This window comes from Notolabrus celidotus, chromosome 5 (assembly GCF_009762535.1).
Source record: "Notolabrus celidotus isolate fNotCel1 chromosome 5, fNotCel1.pri, whole genome shotgun sequence".
Classification (NCBI taxonomy): Eukaryota; Metazoa; Chordata; class Actinopteri; order Labriformes; family Labridae; genus Notolabrus; species Notolabrus celidotus.
In genome coordinates, this window is record NC_048276.1 from 15641490 (window position 1) to 15661495 (window position 20006).

At 38.7% G+C, this 20006-nt stretch overlaps 2 protein-coding genes across 4 annotated transcripts in view; both read right to left on the reverse strand.

Annotated features, from left to right (window-relative positions):
• Window positions 1-1948: 1948 nt before the first annotated feature.
• LOC117812578 lies at window positions 1949-5982 on the reverse strand. The gene is made up of 2 exons (XM_034683453.1): window positions 5863-5982; window positions 1949-3231 (listed from the first exon to the last, which is right to left on the reverse strand). Exon 2 carries the CDS (start codon window positions 3222-3224, stop codon window positions 2472-2474), a length of 753 nt encoding a protein of 250 aa, XP_034539344.1. The 5' UTR covers window positions 3225-3231; window positions 5863-5982; the 3' UTR covers window positions 1949-2471.
• A 9208-nt stretch (window positions 5983-15190) lies between these two features.
• Window positions 15191-20006, reverse strand: part of ksr1a (kinase suppressor of ras 1a) — a 36216-nt gene continuing 31400 nt past the window's right edge. For 2 of the 3 annotated variants that reach the window (XM_034683438.1, XM_034683437.1), the window contains 5 exons: window positions 19647-19780; window positions 19190-19321; window positions 18909-19044; window positions 18567-18700; window positions 15191-16854 (listed from right to left, as the gene is read on the reverse strand). In XM_034683438.1, coding sequence (XP_034539329.1) covers window positions 16848-16854; window positions 18567-18700; window positions 18909-19044; window positions 19190-19321; window positions 19647-19780 — 543 coding nt within the window. In that variant the 3' untranslated portion in view covers window positions 15191-16847. Of the gene's footprint in view, window positions 18701-18908; window positions 19045-19189; window positions 19322-19646; window positions 19781-20006 lie in introns of all 3 variants that reach the window. The other variant, XM_034683439.1, reaches the window with a different exon arrangement.

Here is a 20006-nt window from a genome sequence, read left to right on the forward strand (position 1 = left end):
CAATCATTTGGAACATTGTCTGCAAAAAAACACAGAATTGCAACTTCATTGTGTGACATTGAACTGAGAAACCAACAAGCAACCACTTAAAGTGACTGCAACATACCGCTTCCAAATTTTTTATGTGTGGGCAACCCAGTGTTGGTCGGGGACAAGCCAAGGGCGAGGTATTACATAGTTTCTTGTCTTTGTTTCAGTAGTTGTGACATTTTGAATAGATTTGTTGCTAGTTTTACATTCCTTTCACAAATTCCCCATGCTTTGCTGACAGTGCAGGACTGTGCACATTGTTTTGTATTAAGCCATGACACGTTCAACAGTAATAACTACAGGCCCATCCTAAGGGGTTGCCCCCCTCAGGGGAATCCCTGAAGTAAAGTTATATCATCCAGAGCTTGATCCGTAAGGCAACTGGACTGGTAGAAATTCTTGAAGACGTTTCACCTCTCCTCCGAAAGGCTTCTTCGGTTCTGACCGAATTAACCAAATTAATAAATATAACCTTTTGACGCAAGGATCTTGAATGTGTTCTTCTTCTTTTGCCTCTTTTTGCACCTATATATTTAGATTAGCACACCAATGGGCTAGTAAGCATGACCCTGGCAGGTGTGGTGCATGCAAAACATTCCTAGTAAAAAACCTAAATAACAGAAAACATCATTCATGCTCAATCACAGGGATTTGTTATGAACAAATGCATATTTTCAGTATTACCAGGGTTGTGGTTGGCCTAGCATGTTAAGCATCAGCCTCACATAAAGATGCAATGAACCTCATTGCAGCTGACGGTTGTTCAACTCCCAGCCACAGCCCATGGTTACGTGTCTTCTCTCACTCTCTACTCTGCACACTTCCTGTCTGTCATCAGCAGTTCTATGGATAACTATAGTATCTAATACTATCACATTTTTATTACAAAAGTATTACAATAAGAATCTTTAAAATTCTATTTTAGAGATAAATCATTATTGAATAGCCCTCTTTAAGAAGTGTTGCCTAGATAAAAGTATAAGAACAGTACGGAGATAGTTCTGTCTTGTTCCTCAGTTCCTTTTTTTTTAGGTTGCATATATTTTTATTTGTTTTTATAAACTTTAAATAGATGTGCATCCAGGTTATAATGAAAAATATAGTTTCTATATGCAGTACTTTTGAATAAAAATACTTCATGTCATATCAACTCCAATGTTGACAATTTTAAGAACTTTGTAAAGGTTAGAGGAAATGCTTTAGTTGTTGTTGTTGTTGTTGTTGTTGTTGTTGTTGTTGTTGTTGTTGTTGTTGTTGTTGTTGTTGTTGTTGTTTTAACCCTCCTGTTATTTTCATTTCTCTGGAACAGCAAAAATGTGACCCGGGGCATATTCAATCATCCAAAAGTGGCAGAACCCCAAAAAATCCCAATACACATTTTTTTAAGAAGTGATGTTGATAAATTAACACGACACATCTTCTGTCACATGCTGCCCAGATTTTTATGCTGCATTTAGCTGCTTTTGGAGGCATATATTACCTAAAAAAGACTTTAAAAAGGGTCAATGTGACCCGCGACATTATAGGAGGGTTATTGTAAGTCTTGCAGGGTTGAAGTCTGAAGTCTTTGGAGCATGAGAATCTTTAAATCGCCTCCTTTCCTCAGGGGTCTACCATGCTCAGCTCCAATGTATCCAAAATCTGCTGTTTTTCCCTGCCACTATGGGATGTGTATATCCTCACCCTCCTTCAACCTGACTTCTGCGACATCCCATCTCTTAACCTTACACATCAACCAGAGCCACTGCAGCTCTGAGTGTTAACATCTTGCGATTAGAAGTGGAGCGGGGAGTTAAAGCACAGGCTGCCCTGAGAGGGAACAAACTGTTCTGACTTTCAATAAAAAGAGAATATCCATCATGACGTTGCAAGTAAGTAGACGAACAAATATCTGCACAAGACAGTGGAAACAGCCATATTGGTTTTTTAAAAAGGTTTATTGTGCAGCGTTGTCAGCTCAGGCTGAGGTAAAAGAGAGCATTCTTTCTGAGTTGAGTGGCACTGCCCGGAAGAGGCACAGTCTCTGCCTGCTAATCAAGCAGTCCTCCTTTTCTCTCGCTCTCTTTGACACACGCACAAGCAAACACAAACACAGCTACTAAAGAGGAAATGGTTGCACAGTAATAAATAAGACACAAGATGTGGTTTGAATCTTTTGGATGTATCATGTGACAAACATGCCAGAAATGTATCAAAATGTTAAGTTAAGCATGAAGTATTAATATCTACTTGCATAGATATCTATATTATCATATAAATGTTCATAAATTCAACAATTCTCATCAGTTACAGAAAGAAATCTTATGTCCACCAGTTATTTGACACTCCAAATACTCTGAAAAGCTGCAGAAGAAAGTATTCATTTACAGTAAAAGAGTTGATAAAGCTTTAAAGAAGTGAAGATAGATGCTCAAGAAGCTTTGGCGAAACACAAACACACTCTACACCACATCCTTTGGTTCCCCGGTGCCCTCAGACTTGGAGGCAGCTGTGGCTTCAGCGGACGGGGATTCATTTGTCTCCTCTGGTCCCTTTGAGGGGGATGAACTCTCAGCAACAGCTGCAGGTGTAGCCGCTGCTTCCTCACTCTTGTTTTTGTCCCCATCCTCTGTCTTACTGTCCTGTCCTGTTTGTCCGTTCTCTCCTTCTTCTTTGGTGGTGCCATTACCCATTTCCTCCTTGTTTTGGCTCAGATCGGACATTAACACAGTGGTCTCCTCAGGTTCTTTCTCTGGCTCGCTCTTGTCAGTCTTGGCTGTTCCAATCCGGTATTCAGAGATGCTGATCAGGTCGGCGTTGCTACTGAGCTCCTTGATGCGTTTGTTCAAGTGGCACACTCTGCAAGCCAACAGCAAAGTAGAGAGGAGCAGGAAAAAACTGAGTATGATCAGACCGCCAGTGACCATGTACACATAAAGACACTCCTTCTTGAAGCTCAAAGCATTCGGCACCGTGTTGGGCTTTGGCGTGGCGGAAGATGGCAGGCTTTGACTTTTGGAGACAGGGGAAGTCAACAAGACCTTAGCAGTGCTGATGGTCCCAGACATGCTGCTGGGATTCGATGTTTGATTAGCTGGTGAAGATTCAGGAGAACCAGTTGAAAATGCACTGGTGGCATTACCAACATCATTAGCTCCACACAATGGTGCACACAGGATTGCTATGCTGCACATCAGGAAGAGGAAGGTGTTCATGTTGGAGCTGAGAAAACACATAGCGTCAGTTTAGTCTGAGAGGAGTTTCAGAGTACAAACTTAATACAGCAGGGAGAAATAAGAAGATGCTCAGAAAAAATAACATCTTGTATGATCAATGGGACAGCCATAATGGAACCAGAATCCTGCTTTTAATTGGTTTGTTTGTTTGCCTGTTTTTACAAGAACACACTGCTGGAATTGAAAGTGCTTTATTTTGTATTATTCATCCTTTATCTTAGAAAACCAGAACAAAATATACCCAAATAAACAAGTTGAAAAGTTATATAAAGCATCCGCTTTAAACATGGGATATGGAAACAATGAGAGGAGCTTAGACGGCATTTAAAAATTATTTCATAAAACTGGTACAGCACTACTTAAAGCATGCTTATCTCTTTTTGTCTTATTCTGTACTTTGTTTTTGTAAATGACCCGGTTTTGAGATCTTGTTCCTTGGCTTTGAATGTTTGGACCACACAGAAGTCAAGTAACAAGAGTTTAAAAATGAGTGGTCTGTAAATTAACAGAATAATATGGTGCTGTCTTTGTTGTCCTTTTGTCACAATGGTCACCTGTGTAACTAGTATCCTCCTTATGAGGTATTAGTGTTATCAAACATGTCTTTTACCATTTCTTAAATCAATTTTTTCCAACTTTGGAAAAGCATAGAGACAACCATGCCAGCTTTGAATCAACAATATGCTGTATATAATTCTGATTTTGGTCTGTCTGTATTCCATTCTTTTCTTTCACATAGTTCTGATACTAGTACTTGTTTACTTTTGCTCAAAACTGCTTCCAGTACCTTTTGGGTTGTGTTGATTTTGGTGCCCCCCGTAGACAAAGCAGTACCTGTAATCTCTTTGCTGATCTTGTCCTGTATGAGTAAGTAGTGTTTCCTGACAAAAAATCTTACCCTTCTCTATTTTGTATGTCCAGTACAATACAACTCATAACGAATCTCATGAAAATACTTGTGTGACACCCAGGGGCGTGTCCAGAACTTTTTGGCTGGGGTGGCCCAACTGAGGCTCTCACATAGGCAGAGGTGGCCAGGGCATTTACAAATAAATAACATTCACCCTTTCTGTCTTCACAACCTACTTTCATTAAAGTATTAAACAGTTGTTATATTCCTTTTGACTTTAAAAAAACTTGACAAAGTGGCGTAAATCTTCAAAGATTAATTCTTTAAGGACTTACAAAATATGTTTTTTCAAAGTCACATTATAGGGCACAAATAAAGAAATCTACTGTCAGCCTTTTAACTCATCCCAAATTATAGATTTTAACAGAAATCCCATCTCTGACGAGGCAAACAGCCAATCATCGTTTAGGATTTTGGGATGGCCCCTGGGGTGGCCAATTGGATTTCAAAGGGTGCCAGTGCCACCCTTGGCCACCCCTCTGGACACGCCACTGGTGACACCTTCCCTGTCAAGTGCATACAATCTACCTGTAAGGAAGCAGTCAGTCTACCTCCTGATGCTCTTCTTCACTTTTGTAGGCCAAAAAGAGACACCAATTTTTTCCTTCAGTCTGTTTTATTGCCAGTTAAAAGCTCCTCACAGAAGCTTTAAGTCAAATTTTGAGTTCAGTCCTTTCATCACTTGTAATAAAGTATTTGAACGCAGCTAAAGCTGAGTACTTTTTCTGTCACTGCAAATTACATTTAATTGAAAAATTATTACAAGTACTTTTCTTTTCTTCACCTTTTTCTGAAACAAACCTTGTTTTTTTTTCATTTGATGCAAATTTTGTTTCTTTTTGATTGATTTTTTTCTTTTTACTTCTCTATCTTGTGCTGAATGTAAAACAGCGCTGTAAAACTCTAAGATTATCCGGCCCAGTGAATTTTCAGCGACCTTAGAGAATGTTCCTTTTGAAAGCTTGTAGTAATTTGTAAAGATGGAAGGACTAAATGCTTGATGCTAAATGTTTGATATCAAGTCTTCAGCTATGAATGAATAAATCAATAAATAGGTAAAATAAATGAAATAAATAAAATAAATAAAATAAATAAAATACAAATTCTTATTTTTATGTAGACCATTGTCATTTCCTTTAAAAAAATGAAAGAATGTTGTTTTTGCGATAAATATGGTGTTTAAAACCACATTGTGATCCTTTAACACTGATTATTAATCAGGACTGGTGCTCAATTTTTTTCTATAAGACTTTTCTTCCATTATTTCTCCTTTTTTCTTTAAATGAGTCCACTGTTTGTGTAATGCCATATTCTTTCGAAATACCAACATTTTCATGAATGCCCATTAGTGCCATTTTACCACCTAAACATTCACGGAGGTTCTCAGTTTTATCCATCCATCATCTTGTGTCAAACTATTTCAAGTTCACATTTTTTAGTACAAAACTACAGTATGTTCTTTTATCTCACACATCCACAGTTTAACATTGTTCCCAAAACATATATAAAATAAAATAATGTAAAACAATCTAAACACACATTTTATCCTGAGGAAAACAGCGTGTTATAACACTAAACAGGCGTTTGAGAGCATTCCTACACCTTACTGGTATCTTAAAATTGAAGGTCAGCATTATTCATTGTTTAATTTGTAACTATCTAAAGGTTTCTAAGTAAAGTTACTTATTGGTTGAACCATTTACTTACATTGTGGCTGATCTTGATGTATTTCCAAAAAGGAGAAGACGGTTTAATGTGTGAATGGAGCGAGATGAACAATGATGAACAATGATGAACAGCTGCCAAAATCAATGACGGACTTATCTGGCTGGCTTGTTCTTACTTCTCTATTTGGACTATAATAAGATAAGGGAAGTGGTTTTTGGTTCTCTACTGAATGCTGCAGTCGGTCGTGCAAACATCTGTCAGGGGGCAGACTAAAAAAGTTTCAGGTGTGCTGAACACTCACTTCCAGTAAGATCGATCTCAGTCTTTTTTGACATCAGCTTTAGGAGACTTGAATGAATATAATCTAGAACACATTGCAGTCACTAAAAAAGTCTGAATCAAGCTCACTTACTCTAAACTAAACATGTCATCAATGTACCAGTAAGCTACATGTTTTTATAGTGATACATTGAAAAGAACATTGCACTTATTTTATGTGTTTGGCACTGGTGTTGTCTTTAGGCCTTGTCAGAAGTCTCTCTGACTCTCAGACTCTCTCTGAACTCTTGCACAGTTTATAAAAAGTGTGTGGTCATATGAGCCCCCACAGATGCTCTAAAATACATGACAGGAGAAGAAATATGCATGTCTATCAGTGTCATCTATGTGTTTTTGGCCATACCACAATCAACTGCACATAATTATTGTCCAAGTGCTATGTCATGTACAGGAAGTAATAGTCAGTTTTTCAGTGTGTATGTAGTGCTTAAACCCCAATGCTGCACTAAGTGATAAGAAAAATAATTTGCATTGATTTATATGAAGGTTCCTTTTCTCTGTATGCTTCTGTTTCATGTGTTATTTCTTTCTATTCTTAAAGATCTTTACACATCGGTTTGCAACTGACTCATTTAGAGGAATATGCGTGATATGAGTGTAAGTTGACTCATCCTCATATATGACACCAGAATCATACTATGCAGAACTACCAAACTCAGGATTCAACACTCAGTACACTTCCTGTTTGAATATGTTCTGATGGTGCACACACTCTTTGTATCTCCTTTTTTTTTTACACTGTCAATGCTTATATGCACTGTAATAACTAAATCAATAAAAAAGAAAGAATATGTTCTGCGTGAATCAGAGCAAAGACCATGAGCTCACTGAGAACTTGTACTTTTATTATTTAAGCAATAACACAATGTAGAAGTTTAGATAATCTTGTTGACGTGAAGGAACTGAGAGTAGGAAAAGACGAAACTTAAAAAAGGCACTTCTTTTCTTTGGGTCTTTTTGTTCAGATTAATTTCATGTAATACATTTGTGCTGATAACATGGGGCAGTTACATGTATGCAAGATTGTTGGAAGTGGCAGCTGCACCTTAAAGTATTAGAAAAAAGCTAAATACTTTGCATCTGTTGTTTAGTAAAATGAAAATGTAGTGTATTCAAGATTCAAAGGCTTTTATTGTCATTTTCACTCTATATACGAAGACATACAGGAAAAACTAGATGCTGTTTCTCCCTTCCAGCTCTTATGTGGGGCGCTTAGACCACTAAGCCACCAGCGCCCCAGTTAATGTTTTAATGTGCAAAAGCAGCTGAGCTAGAGTCCTTGTATGTAGTGGGTATGTTTCAGTCCAGGGGGCAGACAGGGGAGGTAGTGAGTGGAGTTCCAGGCTTCATTGTATTTCAATCAAGAGAGACACAACTTGAAGATTAAATGTCATTTATTACAACTTAATGAATATTGAAACTTGACAGAAATCTTTGGCGTTAATTTTATGAGCCTAGGATGTGTGAACTTGGCAGCAGAAGAAATCCCCCTAGTGTCCAGACACTGGTGGTGGTGGTGGTTGATGAATTCCAGGAATTGAAGACTTTGCGGAGACCAGGTGGAGATGGGGAGGTGGAGGGGTGCGCGCCATCAATGCAAGAAGGAACGAGCAGGAGAGAGAGACACATTAGAAAGTTGATATGCTGACGATAAGGGCGTTCCACTGAGCTATTGGATGAGAGGCGCCGCTGATTAACCAATGACAGCTCCGGAGCATTCCGCTGGAAGCAGGTGAGCTATTGAACGAGGGAGAGGAGAGTTAAACAACTGCTGTGATTGCTGTTATAGTCTTCCTGTCTGAACTTTTACTAGAGCAACATGTAAACTAAAATGTTAAAACGTTTTTTCTATTTTAATTTAAATAGTTACAGCCCAAAGCTAAAAAATGAACATATCTCAAAATAGAATATTTCATTTTGAGTTTGAGTGAATAATTTTTCCTAGAGTATAAACACCATGTGTATATGTCAACCACAATCATAGAGAAGACTGCTGACTAGACAGTTGTTCAGAGGGCAATCGTAAGTCACAGAAGGTCATTGCAGAAAAGGCTGGCTGTTCTCAGAGTGCTGTATTGAAGCATATTAATGGAAAGTTGAATGGAAGGGATAAATGTGGGGAAAAAGGTGCACAAGCAACAGTTACGATTGCAGCCTTTGGAGGATTTTCAAAAACAACTAATTCAAGAACTTTGGAGTGCTTTACAAGAGGTGGACTGAGGTGTGTGTTGGTGGATCAAAAGCTACAATGCACAGACATCTCCAGGAAAGTAGATACAACTATTGCTTTCCCAATATCAAGCCACTCCTGGAACAGAGAACTGGACCTTTGCTCAGTGGTTCAAAGTCATCTTTTCAGATAAAGGTACATTTTGCCATTTCAAGGTGTTTGAAGTCCAGTGTGGAGTTCCTGCAGTCTGTGATGATTTGGGGTACCATGTCACCTCTGGTGTTGGTTCACTGTGTTTTATCAAGTCCAAAATCAGCAGTCTACAAGGAGATTTCAGAGCACTTCATGCTTCCATCTACCAAATGGTTTGCTGACCATGATATTACTAAGCTTGATCGCAGTGGCGGTTCTAGAATTTTACTGGGGAGGCCAGGCTGGGGCCAAGGGTGTTGTCAGAGGGACACATTCAACCCTGACAAAAGAGACTGAGAAGGGCAAGGACCGGCTGAGAACAAACTGGCAAAACATCAGTGCATCCCTATATACTAGACATATATACTACTGTGAACTATATCAAAATGCAGACTGACAGCAGCTGTTTGGCTATTTACACTCAACATGAGTCCCTAAGGGACTGGAACCAAGTGCCACACGCCTGTAACATCGGCGCGATACTGTTGCCCCCCCCTAGAACCGCCTCTGCTTGATCGGCCAGCACACTCGCCTGACCTGAACCCCATACTGAATCTGGTATTTTCAAGAGGAAGAAGAATTGATTGTACTTAAGAAATGTTTTAATAATAAGAGATACCAGTTTCTGAGTTTTATGAACTATGAGCCAAAATCATCAAAAACAAACAAAGAAGGGTTGAAATATTTCACTTTGCTTTTAAACAATTTTATGAAAGATCAACATTTTGAATCAAATTACAAAAAAAATGAACTTTTTAATTTTTTTAGATGCACCTGTTTATTACTTTTATTGACCTTCATAGTGCAAGTTCATATTCTCTTGAAGTTCCACAAAAAATAAATTGATTTACACTTTCATTAAATTCTCTTTAGTCACACAATGAAAGTGGCCGCAGATGCAGAGCAATTCAAAATGAATTACCAAAGACAATATTGAGAGTTAACTCAACTTCAATCCTTGAAGATTTAATGTGATGAAAGAAAAAAAGCATCGTCTGTCTAATTATGTTTAGAGGAAGTGAAAATAAAATGAAGACAAAATTTCCACTTCATCCCCTGAGTGATGGAAAGTCCATTTGTCTGAAAACATCATCACATTACAGGCTAGGCAAAGTGATCTGTGTAAAGGTGTGAAAGGAAAGCAAAAGTTGGGGAATAGAGGTTTATTTTGAGGGTTTGATGTAAGGGCAGTGGGCAGAGCTGTTTCCGAACAACTGTGAGGTTCTGTAATGAGCAATAGCACAAACAGGAAGCCAGTGTAAGATTGTAACTAGAATGACGGAATCTGCTCTCCTGAGCTTCAGACAGTCAGTCTGAGTCAGCTGCAGCTGTATTTCCCTTTTCAGAGAAACCTATAAAGACAGCATTAATGTAGGCTTATATATAACATCACTGGTGGAAAAGTGTTGCTAAATACTACAGAGTCCTTTGACTCATGATATTTTGAGTTTCTATTGTATTTGTCCTGATATTGATGATGGAATTTAGATCTAAGTTTTTGTTTTTTTTGGGAACTAAGTCTCCAGGTCTGGTTTGTGGTCTTGTACAAAATAGAGAATGAAAGCAAGCACCGACTCTCATTTGTTCTCCTTTGGGTTAATTTTTTTCTGCACTGTCTTTATCCTAATACTTGAAATGTTTACTTTACCACTCCCTGATGTATTCAGTCTACTTCTCTGTAACCCCATGGGACACATTCTCTTGGTGATATAGTTTTATAAATATGTGTGTCATCTGCAAAATGATGTTGAGATATTGTGTTGTTCTCAAGCGGCAGCCTCTGGTCTAAAAATATGAGTCCAATGCAGAAGTGTTAAAAACTGCAGTTCATCGAGGATCCGCTTGAGGCTGGCTCCGGAAGTACCAAAAAACCACATACACACCATTTCAAAAAAGACGATCTTTACAGCAGAAAGAAACATGTTTACAGCCTGGTACAAAAGACGAGTGTAGTCTGGATAGCTCATTTCTCGATCGGCTCACACTGTGAGGGGGGTGAATTTTTTTCTAACGGGGCAATTTCGAAAATATTGAGATTACCAGTCTTCCAATGAGAGACACAGCTGCCTGTGGGAACACTGTAGCTGTTAGCTAGGAGGCTCAAACTCTGCCTCTTTACGTCACACTGGCTCGACAGCAGCAATATGGCTGCTGCCAACGTCCATATTTTATACAGTCTATGTTACAACAGATAAGGCCTAAGATTGGAGCTTTGGGGGACTCCATATGTTGTGTTTGTATGCTCAAATTTGCAACCACCCATGTTGGATGGAGGAGGCAGACTTGATGACCTGTACTGCAGCCAGATATTAGGAGTGATCTACAATTTTTGGTTTCACTGTTGGAGAGTAGTCATGTTGTCCATCTTGTATGCAGCCTTTGTCCTTATCTGCTTTCACTGTGTTGCATAACTTGAAGAATTTCTGCCTGCACCCTAGCTTCTGGGGTAAAACTAAAGCTAGCAGGGGCTCACTTTTCCATTTGCAGTGTCAGTTTTGTTGCCGCCCTTATCACCACATCCAGTCTTTTAATGCCTGATCTAAGGTTGATTGAGATATCTCTAAAAAGGAAGGTGAGGGGTGACTGATGAGGAAAACATTTGGTGACCTTGCTGGCCTTATCAGTCTCGTCAGCCAGAGCAGGAGAGAGCCAATCTCTCTATTTGCCGTCCTCTTTATCAGCAAGGTTAGGTTTAGAAAATGTGTTTGGTTGGGTTGGAGGCGGACAACGTGGCAGTGATCAGGGGGTTGAATTTAATGTCAGCATTACCCAGCTCTTCCATTTTATCAGTGAATCCCAAAAGAGGTGAGGAAGGGCAAGGAGAGGAGATTGAAGGGAGAAGGAATTAGGAGACTGATAAATGAGCTTTTCGCCAACACACTTAGATCAGGCTGGGATGTGTTGTCTTTGTAACACCGAGGTTGGTGTGTATCAAGGTGAAACATCATGGGTCAAGCTGTTAGTTTTCAGATCTAACTCTATTGGTCTGCTGTGGATGAGCCAATCTGCAATGAAAACATGCCTGCAGAATCTAGACTATATAAGAAGAGGCCTTGATCTCTTTGTTTGACATGGGAAGCTAAGGCTGGGGTGCCTTCAACCTGCACTCTTCCCAATGGCCAGCATGTTGCAAAATGGATGCAAAGAAGAAATCTATTTGTTTGAGTCAAAGTTAGAAAATTGTTCGTAATCGCACATTTCCTTTTCCTCACAATGTAGTTCAGCTGTGTTTTTAAACTGCTACAACAAAATGTTGGGATTAAAAGACCTAAGAAAGCAAGCACTACCAAGTGGCCCTGTGGTGTGGTGGACATGGCTGCTGCCTTTCAGTCTGATGGTTATGGGTTTGAATTCTAACATGGGTTTCCAATGTGAGATGGAAAGGAAACACTTCCCTCCCAGTGTGGTTGTGCTGATCTTTAAAATACTACAACCTGTAGGGGTCAGAACCCAAAGATTGAGAATTACTGATATAAGCTAGCTAGCAAGCAGCAGAATGCAAACATTGACTATCGTCTGACAGCTGAATTTACTATAGCTGTCCCTTTAGCTGATCTTTTGAAAAGACATTATAAGACTTAAAACACATACAAACACAGCAGGATGATGTTCCAATGGAATTGGAGCCTTACGGTAGGTCCTCCATTGAAGAACTGAGCCCTGTTTTGTTCAGAGAATGAGTCCAACAAAATCCTCCTCAGGCACCTGTGATTGCTCTCTAACGGCATTTACCTCAAATTTTATAATCTTACCATTCATCAGGGATATTTATATATATGTATGATTTTTTTTTTTTTACATCTCAGCCCTCAAACTGTTGCATACAAGCTGAGTCAAAAAATAAACCACATCCTCTTTTTTGTGGCCCTACATATTACTGAGTCAAGTCATCTCCTCATTATAACAGTTTGTATCATTTATTATTAGTACTATCCAGGTTGATTGTGGTTTGTGCTTACATCCACCTTTGACAGTACCTATTTCAGATGTCCATTTTTGAACATGGCTCAGGTTGATTCAGAGATTCTGCACTCAGTGGGAAAGCAGTCTTGCAGACATTTGCTGTATTTTGTGGATCTCAAAAGAGTCCTCCAGCGTGAATATCCTTGTCTCAAGTACAACAATCTTCTGCAACAATTTATGACAGTCTACAGAGTTTTATCGATCCTGATGATCAGCGAGGCATAGTGCAGTCCAGGGCACAACTCTATCAGAAGTCACTGAGTTACTGGTTTGGTCGTGTTAACAATGCAGAAAGTAGGAGGCAATACATTAGGTACCTGCAAATATCACGACTCATCCAAAAATGATGTAGTCGTTATTGGTAACCTGATTATAGTTTGAGAGAAGTTGGAAAAAAGATGTGTTCATGACACTTTTTTATTGCAGGTTTGCTCTGATTTGTCCATTTTTTAACAGTTTGATGTGCAATTAGATCAATAGTATACATCTGTTCTGCACTTATAAATGTGCTTTAATTTCTATAGGTGCAGAATTTAAATAAATCGTCACACAACAAACAAACTACCATTTGCCATTTGCTTTGATTGCCATAAAGTGAAGAAAGCACTTTCTTTGTCTGTCTGCCCAGTTATGAAAGCAGCTCCCCCTTCCCCCAGCTTCCAAATGCTGGTCATGTGACCCAGTACCAGTTGGAGTCAAAGAGCTTTTGGTTGCAGAGCATCCTCATTCAGGATACAAGGTTCTTTCTTTTCTGTTGGATTGATACCAGTATACAGGAAAAAAAAAAACCCATGATACATCATTTCTGGTAACAGAAACAAACAAAGGTTGAATGCAGTTAGTATTTATCATTTTTCCAACAGCTTCTAGGGTCTCATATCATCAACCTTTTTAGAATAATCACTGAATAGCTGCAAAAGTTAAAAAAAATGCATGACGTATTTTCCTAGTTTGTAACACAGTACTTTTCTGTTCCAAATCACAACCATATATAGTATGTTGTTGAGCATAAAAGTCCTTCTCAATACATGTGTTACTCTACAGGCATTTTTGCTGACAGAATCACCGGTATAATTGGTGTCTCATTTTCTTTTTCAGCTGGTTCAACATAGTGTATAATAATAAAATAAAATATTGGAACAAAATTTGTGCAATGCAGACAGAAAGCTGATTTTGGTTCAGACTATGAAGACGTACTAGAACAACCACTGAACTATCTGCAGGGTCTCTACGCCACCTAGAGGCAGACTTCATCTCAGAAATTGCAAGCTTACACATAACATGTCATAAGAATTAACCTGGCTGCCACTCCATTTGAAAGACTGGTTTACAAGCATTCAGTTTTTTTCTGTACACAAAGAAAAAACCCTCTCAAACAGAGGTCACATAAGCCTCCTCTACATAATCATAAGTGTTGTCTTCATTTTAATCAGGCTTGTATGTTCATCTACACACAATTCTAAAAAATGTACTTTACTTACTCCCGTGTATTGCTTTGTGAAAGACTTTTTTGCAGCATATAGGAATCCACAGATTACTGTGACCTTCATTTCTCCAAATATAAACTCTGACTGACTTGGATACAGTATTCTATTGTTCCCTTATATACAGTGGTGGACAGTAACAAAGTAAATTTACTTGAGTACTGTACTTAAGTACATTTTTTTGAGTATCTGTACTTTACTTGAGTATTTTTTTTGGGGGGGTATTTATTACTTTTACTCCACTACATTCAGAAGACAATTATTGTACTTTTGACTCCACTACATTTCTATCAATGCTCTAGTTACTGAAGTCAGCTCATGAATGTCCTTCTCTTCTCTGAAATCTGATCCCTAAGACAGTAAAATGTGTTTGTGCAGTTCTGTTTGTCTCAGTGGTTTAGTCGTACCTGTATATCGTTCGTCTCCACAGTTGAATGTGGAGCAAACACAGAGCTAATGTCACTCAGATCAGACAGTTCATTTAGAGGTGATAATGATGGCTATAATTCTCCACCTGAGCACCCATGGTCATATCTTCAGCCTGTGTTAGAGGTTTTTGAAATGAAGAATGATACGTATCCTTTGAAATGTTCTCCCTGTTTCCCTCTCTGCTCAAACATACAAAAATTAACAGTCCAACCTGAGAAAGTGTGTTGAGCTACGTAACATTTGTTTCATCCCAGATGAACATTTCAAACTAAGTTGTCTTTGCTTGGAGTAACTTTGTTGCTGTTTTTATTCCATGGTATAGTTTTTAGAGATTTCAAGTAATGGTTTCTAGATAAACATAATGTAACATAATGTACTCCTATGTATTCTTGACTGCACTCATGCTTTGTGAAAATACAACGTTTTAAGATATTTTAAGAAGTACTTTGAATACTTAAGTATTTTTAAAAGCAAGTACTTCAGTACTTTAACTCAAGTAATAATTTGACAGAGCAACTTTCACTTGTATTGGAGTAATATTTGACCTGGAGGATCTATACTTATACTTAAGTAATGAAGCTGTGTACTTTGTCCACCACTGCTTATATTCTGTAACACCAAACAGCTCATCATGTCTACCGACCTGAAATCTCAGAACAAGCCGTTTCTTTAGACCTGCACATGAGTGGTTTATTTCAACACCTGGTGTTGATGTTGTTCTTCTTTAGTTGAATTACATAGTAGTCTTAAACTGACAGACAGACATTAATATTGAGACAGTGAAACACTCTGATTTTAACATGACAAGCCTCATTTTATTGTCCTTCATGGATGAAAACAGAAACTGCGTGTACAGAATGGTAGTCACATGCAATACAAAAATATGAATTTTACAATAACATAAAAAAACATGTATCGGCCCATTCTAAAAAATTGTACAGCTTTTATACAGTACTTTATACATGAAAAAAATATAAATATATATACATATCTGTCATAGCCACAGCAGTACCTATTCAAAAATGTTGTGATGTCATTTACATATAAAATGTTTGTACAAATATTAGAAGAATCAGGTTCATTTGCTATACATTAAATAATGTATGTACATTACATACCCTTGGATTTGCAACATGCCATGTACTGCACACGTCTGTCACGAAAACCAACCCTACGTATTCCAACACGGGACGTTCACCCCGTCGCGTGTCCACCCACACACACAACACATAAATACAAGCACACCAACTGAAGCCAGCAACCACAAACAGTTTACACAAGCGCGCACAAGAGGTAATGTCTTGGGAAGATATAGGACACTTTGCGCCAGGTTCCTGATTTATCTTTTAGTTGCGCAGAGAATAAAGTCACTCCTCTTCATCAAAGACAGGTCTGTCTATTTAACTCATATTCTATAAGGTGCACTTTACACTCAATGGATGGATATTATTATTATTATTGTTATTATTATTAAAAAAGTCTTGAATCATAAATAACCAGCATTAGTCTATTCCCATGTGGATTGTGAAGGATGAAGGGAATAATTCACCTGTTTCTTTTCACTTCAACATGTGGTTAAGCGTACAAAAGTCTTCATCAGTGCCCTGTTCTTAAATGTATCCAACATACAGTGAATCTAACAAGTTATACTCCAAAAATACGACATACAAAGTGAGCAGATCACACCGTCCAAGCCTCTGAGACCCTCTTAAAGAGAAAGGGAAGAAAAAAAACACTGCAAATATGACTATTTAAAAACCAAACTAAACGACAAAAAATGATTTCATGATTTTTTTTTTCTTTAAAAGATGGAAAAGTGCATATTGTGTCTAGACATGGGCTGGTACGCACATGTCATCTCACACACATTAAAACAGAAGGAGGGAGAGAGAGAAAGAGAGAGAGGAGCACAGAGGCAGTTGGTTTGAGAACATCACTCAAGCAGCCTGTCAAACGTGTGTCAGCCCCTCAGGGGGAAACACGGATAAATGAAGTGGTCCATTTGAAAAGGGGGAGTCTATTTTATGTCCAGCAGTGCATGTGTGCATGTTTCTGTGTGTGCATGTGTGTGTGTGTTTCAGAGAGAAAAAGGAGCCGTGTGGTTCGCGCACTGGCGTGAACAGCTACATCACAGCAGCACAGAGAAGGTGAGCAGGCAGTCTCTCCACAAGCCTCAGAGTCCCACACACATCACAGAACAAAACCAAAAAAAGGAAGGCAAAGAGATATTAAAGGTGGGAAAGCCTCACTCCTCCGATTCTTCCTCTCTCTTTCCAACAAGAAACACGCAACAGTTAGACATGGAAGATCAGACTGGTGATTAGTTGAAGCAGTGTCTGTTGCAGGCAGAGGCAATGCTTTGATCAATCCTGTAAGAGTTAAGGATACAGGAGCATGCAAGGCAGACCCAGGCTTTGTTTTGCATTGCTTATGATTCAGAGTGACTGCTACAACCTAGATTAGAAAAAGAGACAAAGAAAAGAGGGAAGAGAGCAAAAGGAAAACACAAATGTTAGACGGTTAGTGAAAGTAGAACAGCTTTATAGTGGAGAAAGCAGCAAGATATTACAAACATAGATCAGTTAGAGGCCACACACTGCATAGAGACAGGTCAGCTTGAGTGCAGACAAGCTATTTCATGATTCATTTTATCACTCTATTTTACTAAGATCTCTTTGACTCATTTCATTTACTTTGAAGTATACATATTTGCATCCTTCTCCTTATTTTGTTTTATAGGAATAACTCTCTATAACCATTCGTAATCATCTATCATCCTTTTCTGTGCTATGCTAACATCTGCAAAGTAAAACCTGTCATTTTTCAGTCCAATTCATTCTCCAGGAAAAGGCCTGTTCATCTGTTTCAACTACGAGTAGGTCTCACTTCAACAGAAGAGTCACAGATGCTTTACTCTAGCTTATTTCCAACGTACAAACCCAAAAGAGAAACCTATTTTTCTTGTGATGTACCCCACAATTTACAGCTCTGAGGTAAGCTAAAATAACAAAACCATTGTAAAGATGCAAACTTTGTCAGATCTATATCAAGGTGAGGAGAAATCTTTTAACGCTCCTGTTATGTCAAATTGAACCATTTCAAAGTTAAAAAATAAAATAAAAAAAATAGTTCAAAATATTTTTTCAGTATTTAGTTTTTCCTGCATACACCAAATCCTCCTGAATCAAGATTGTACTACATTTGTGGTCTAAGTAAACTTGACCAAACAGAAACCAGAACACTTCCTGTGTTTAAAATTCCAAACCCCTGAGTACAGATTCTACATTTAATGTACAGTAGAATCAATAAAATATATGGAACTTGGCGCTGAGATCTTTACCACTGGGTTTAAGTTGAAAAATAAAATAGTTGCTTGAGATCGCAAAAGTCTGTGAAAAGCAAATCATGAGCAGGAAGCAGAAAGAGAAGCAGAAAACGTGGTGTGAGAATGAAGTTGTGAGTGGAGATGGCTTGTAGCAGGAAGGAGTGGAAAACTGCTCCAGGTGAAGAGAGGATGAAATCAATTTTTGCGCAGTTACCACACAGTGATGGAAATGTCAGCATGTAAACTAAAATGTAAGCTCTCAATGACTCTACAAACTTAATCTCAATATTTAGCAATGTCTTCAGTACAAATAAATTATTTCACTTTGTGATTATACGATTCTTTCCCACCTATTATTTTCCCTTAAATTGCTGTTGTTTCGCGTACGTATGCTTGGGGACACAAACTTGATACTTGTGTGGATCTGAAGCAGCAAACTAACTACCCAACCATGATGTGTGAAAGTCTGTGATACTGATGTCTGTGAAAAGTTCAGTTATGTGATGTTAGCTTTAGTGTGGAATAAATAAATAAAACGTAACACATTCACATTTACACGTTAAAAAGAAAAAAAAACACAGTTCACTTTTCATTAAAGAAAAAGTTATGCAGAACTGGGAATGACTATGGTGACAGAATGTATTTGGGTCATGTTTGATGATGAAAAGAAATGATGAAAAACTTCAGACCTATTTATCTTAAATCCAAAGTTATACCTCGGTCTGATTACTGACAAACCAAAGTACCACAAAGACCCTGAAGATAAAGAGTTAAAGTCTTTTCTTTGTTTGTTTTCACACATCCAGTGTCTTCACATTGTCCTTCCTCCATGGATACCTACTCTGCAGACTTCCAGAAATGTCCGGGGTGGGACAGCCTGCGGTTGAGTTTGGGCAGCTTCTCCAGCATGTCTGCCAGCTGGGTGAAGGTGGGCCTCTCTCTCAGGTCATACGCCCAGCAGGCAGTCAGGATCTCCTGAGACACAAAGCAGTCTGAGTCAGTGCACCGGGAAAAACCACTGATCCATGCACTCACTGAACTGTGGACTGTGAATCAATGATCGATCCACGTTTCGTAACATCTCAATACCTCCGCATCACTAAAGCATGTTTGATTATTTGTTATACAAGCAGAATAAACATGATGTACTTCTCTGAATGACTGTGCTTCTCTTTGAACTCACCGTGACCTCCTTGCCGAGGCTGATCTCCGCCAAGACCTTCTTTATGCCCTCTCCACTCCCCACCTGCCAGATGGTCGCTTCCACATGCTGGTTGGTAATCGGCCAGTCTCTAGCTTGGAGTTCATACCAAATGGTGCTTTAAAGGGGAAAAGTGTATATATTAAGTCAAATGGGAACATCTCTTGGAACAGGAAGGACATTTCAGTCAGAAACAGATGTCAAAGAACACTAAGGCCAGAGGTCTTACAAATAAATAAGTTGTGTCAGTGTGCAGAACTTACCCGAATGCGTAAACATCTGCTGAAGTTGAAAAGGGAAGGCGGTCCTCATTGTTACCTGGGCTCATCCTGCGCACAATCTCTGGTGCCAGATAGCAGATCCAGCCATGTGGAAGTTTTAGTTTGTTCTCACGCCTGGCCAAAAAAACACAAACAAAGAGGAAAAACTGAGTTGAATGACGCATTAACAAATCCTCTTGATTCATGAAGCCAAACAGAAGATGTTCAGAATTCAATCTAAAACAACAGTGTGCTGGAAATCCTTCAGATTTTAAAACCAAAGGAATCCAGTATTGACAAGAGTAGTGGCTGACAAGAGAGATGCCTGCAGAGCGGCAGCCACTGCGGACCCAGAGCAATTATTACAAATAACTGGACGTCCCCAGGTAATAGTAGGGCAGCGTGAACAGCACTTCAGCTGAGATTGTGTATTTAAGGGCGCTCGAGGGGCGTTACTCACCTCCCTTCTTGAACAACTCCAGAGATCCCAAACAGCCCGAAGTCTGTAATCACCACTTTATTGGTGTCATGGAAAACGTTCTTGGACTTCAAGTCTTTGTGAACGATGCCTTTGGCATGCAGGTAGCCCATTCCCTGTGATGAAAAAGAAACAGAAAGAGCTCCTTAAATGATGTCATATACTGCAAAAACTCAAAATTTTACCAAGTGAAATTGTCTCATTTTTAGTCAAAATGTCTTATCCCTCTTGATTTAAGATACATTTACTGAACAAGTAACATTTGAGCAAGATAGAGGGACTTCTTTTAAGACAATGCATCTTAAATATCTTGTTAAGTGACACAATTTTGAAATTATCTTT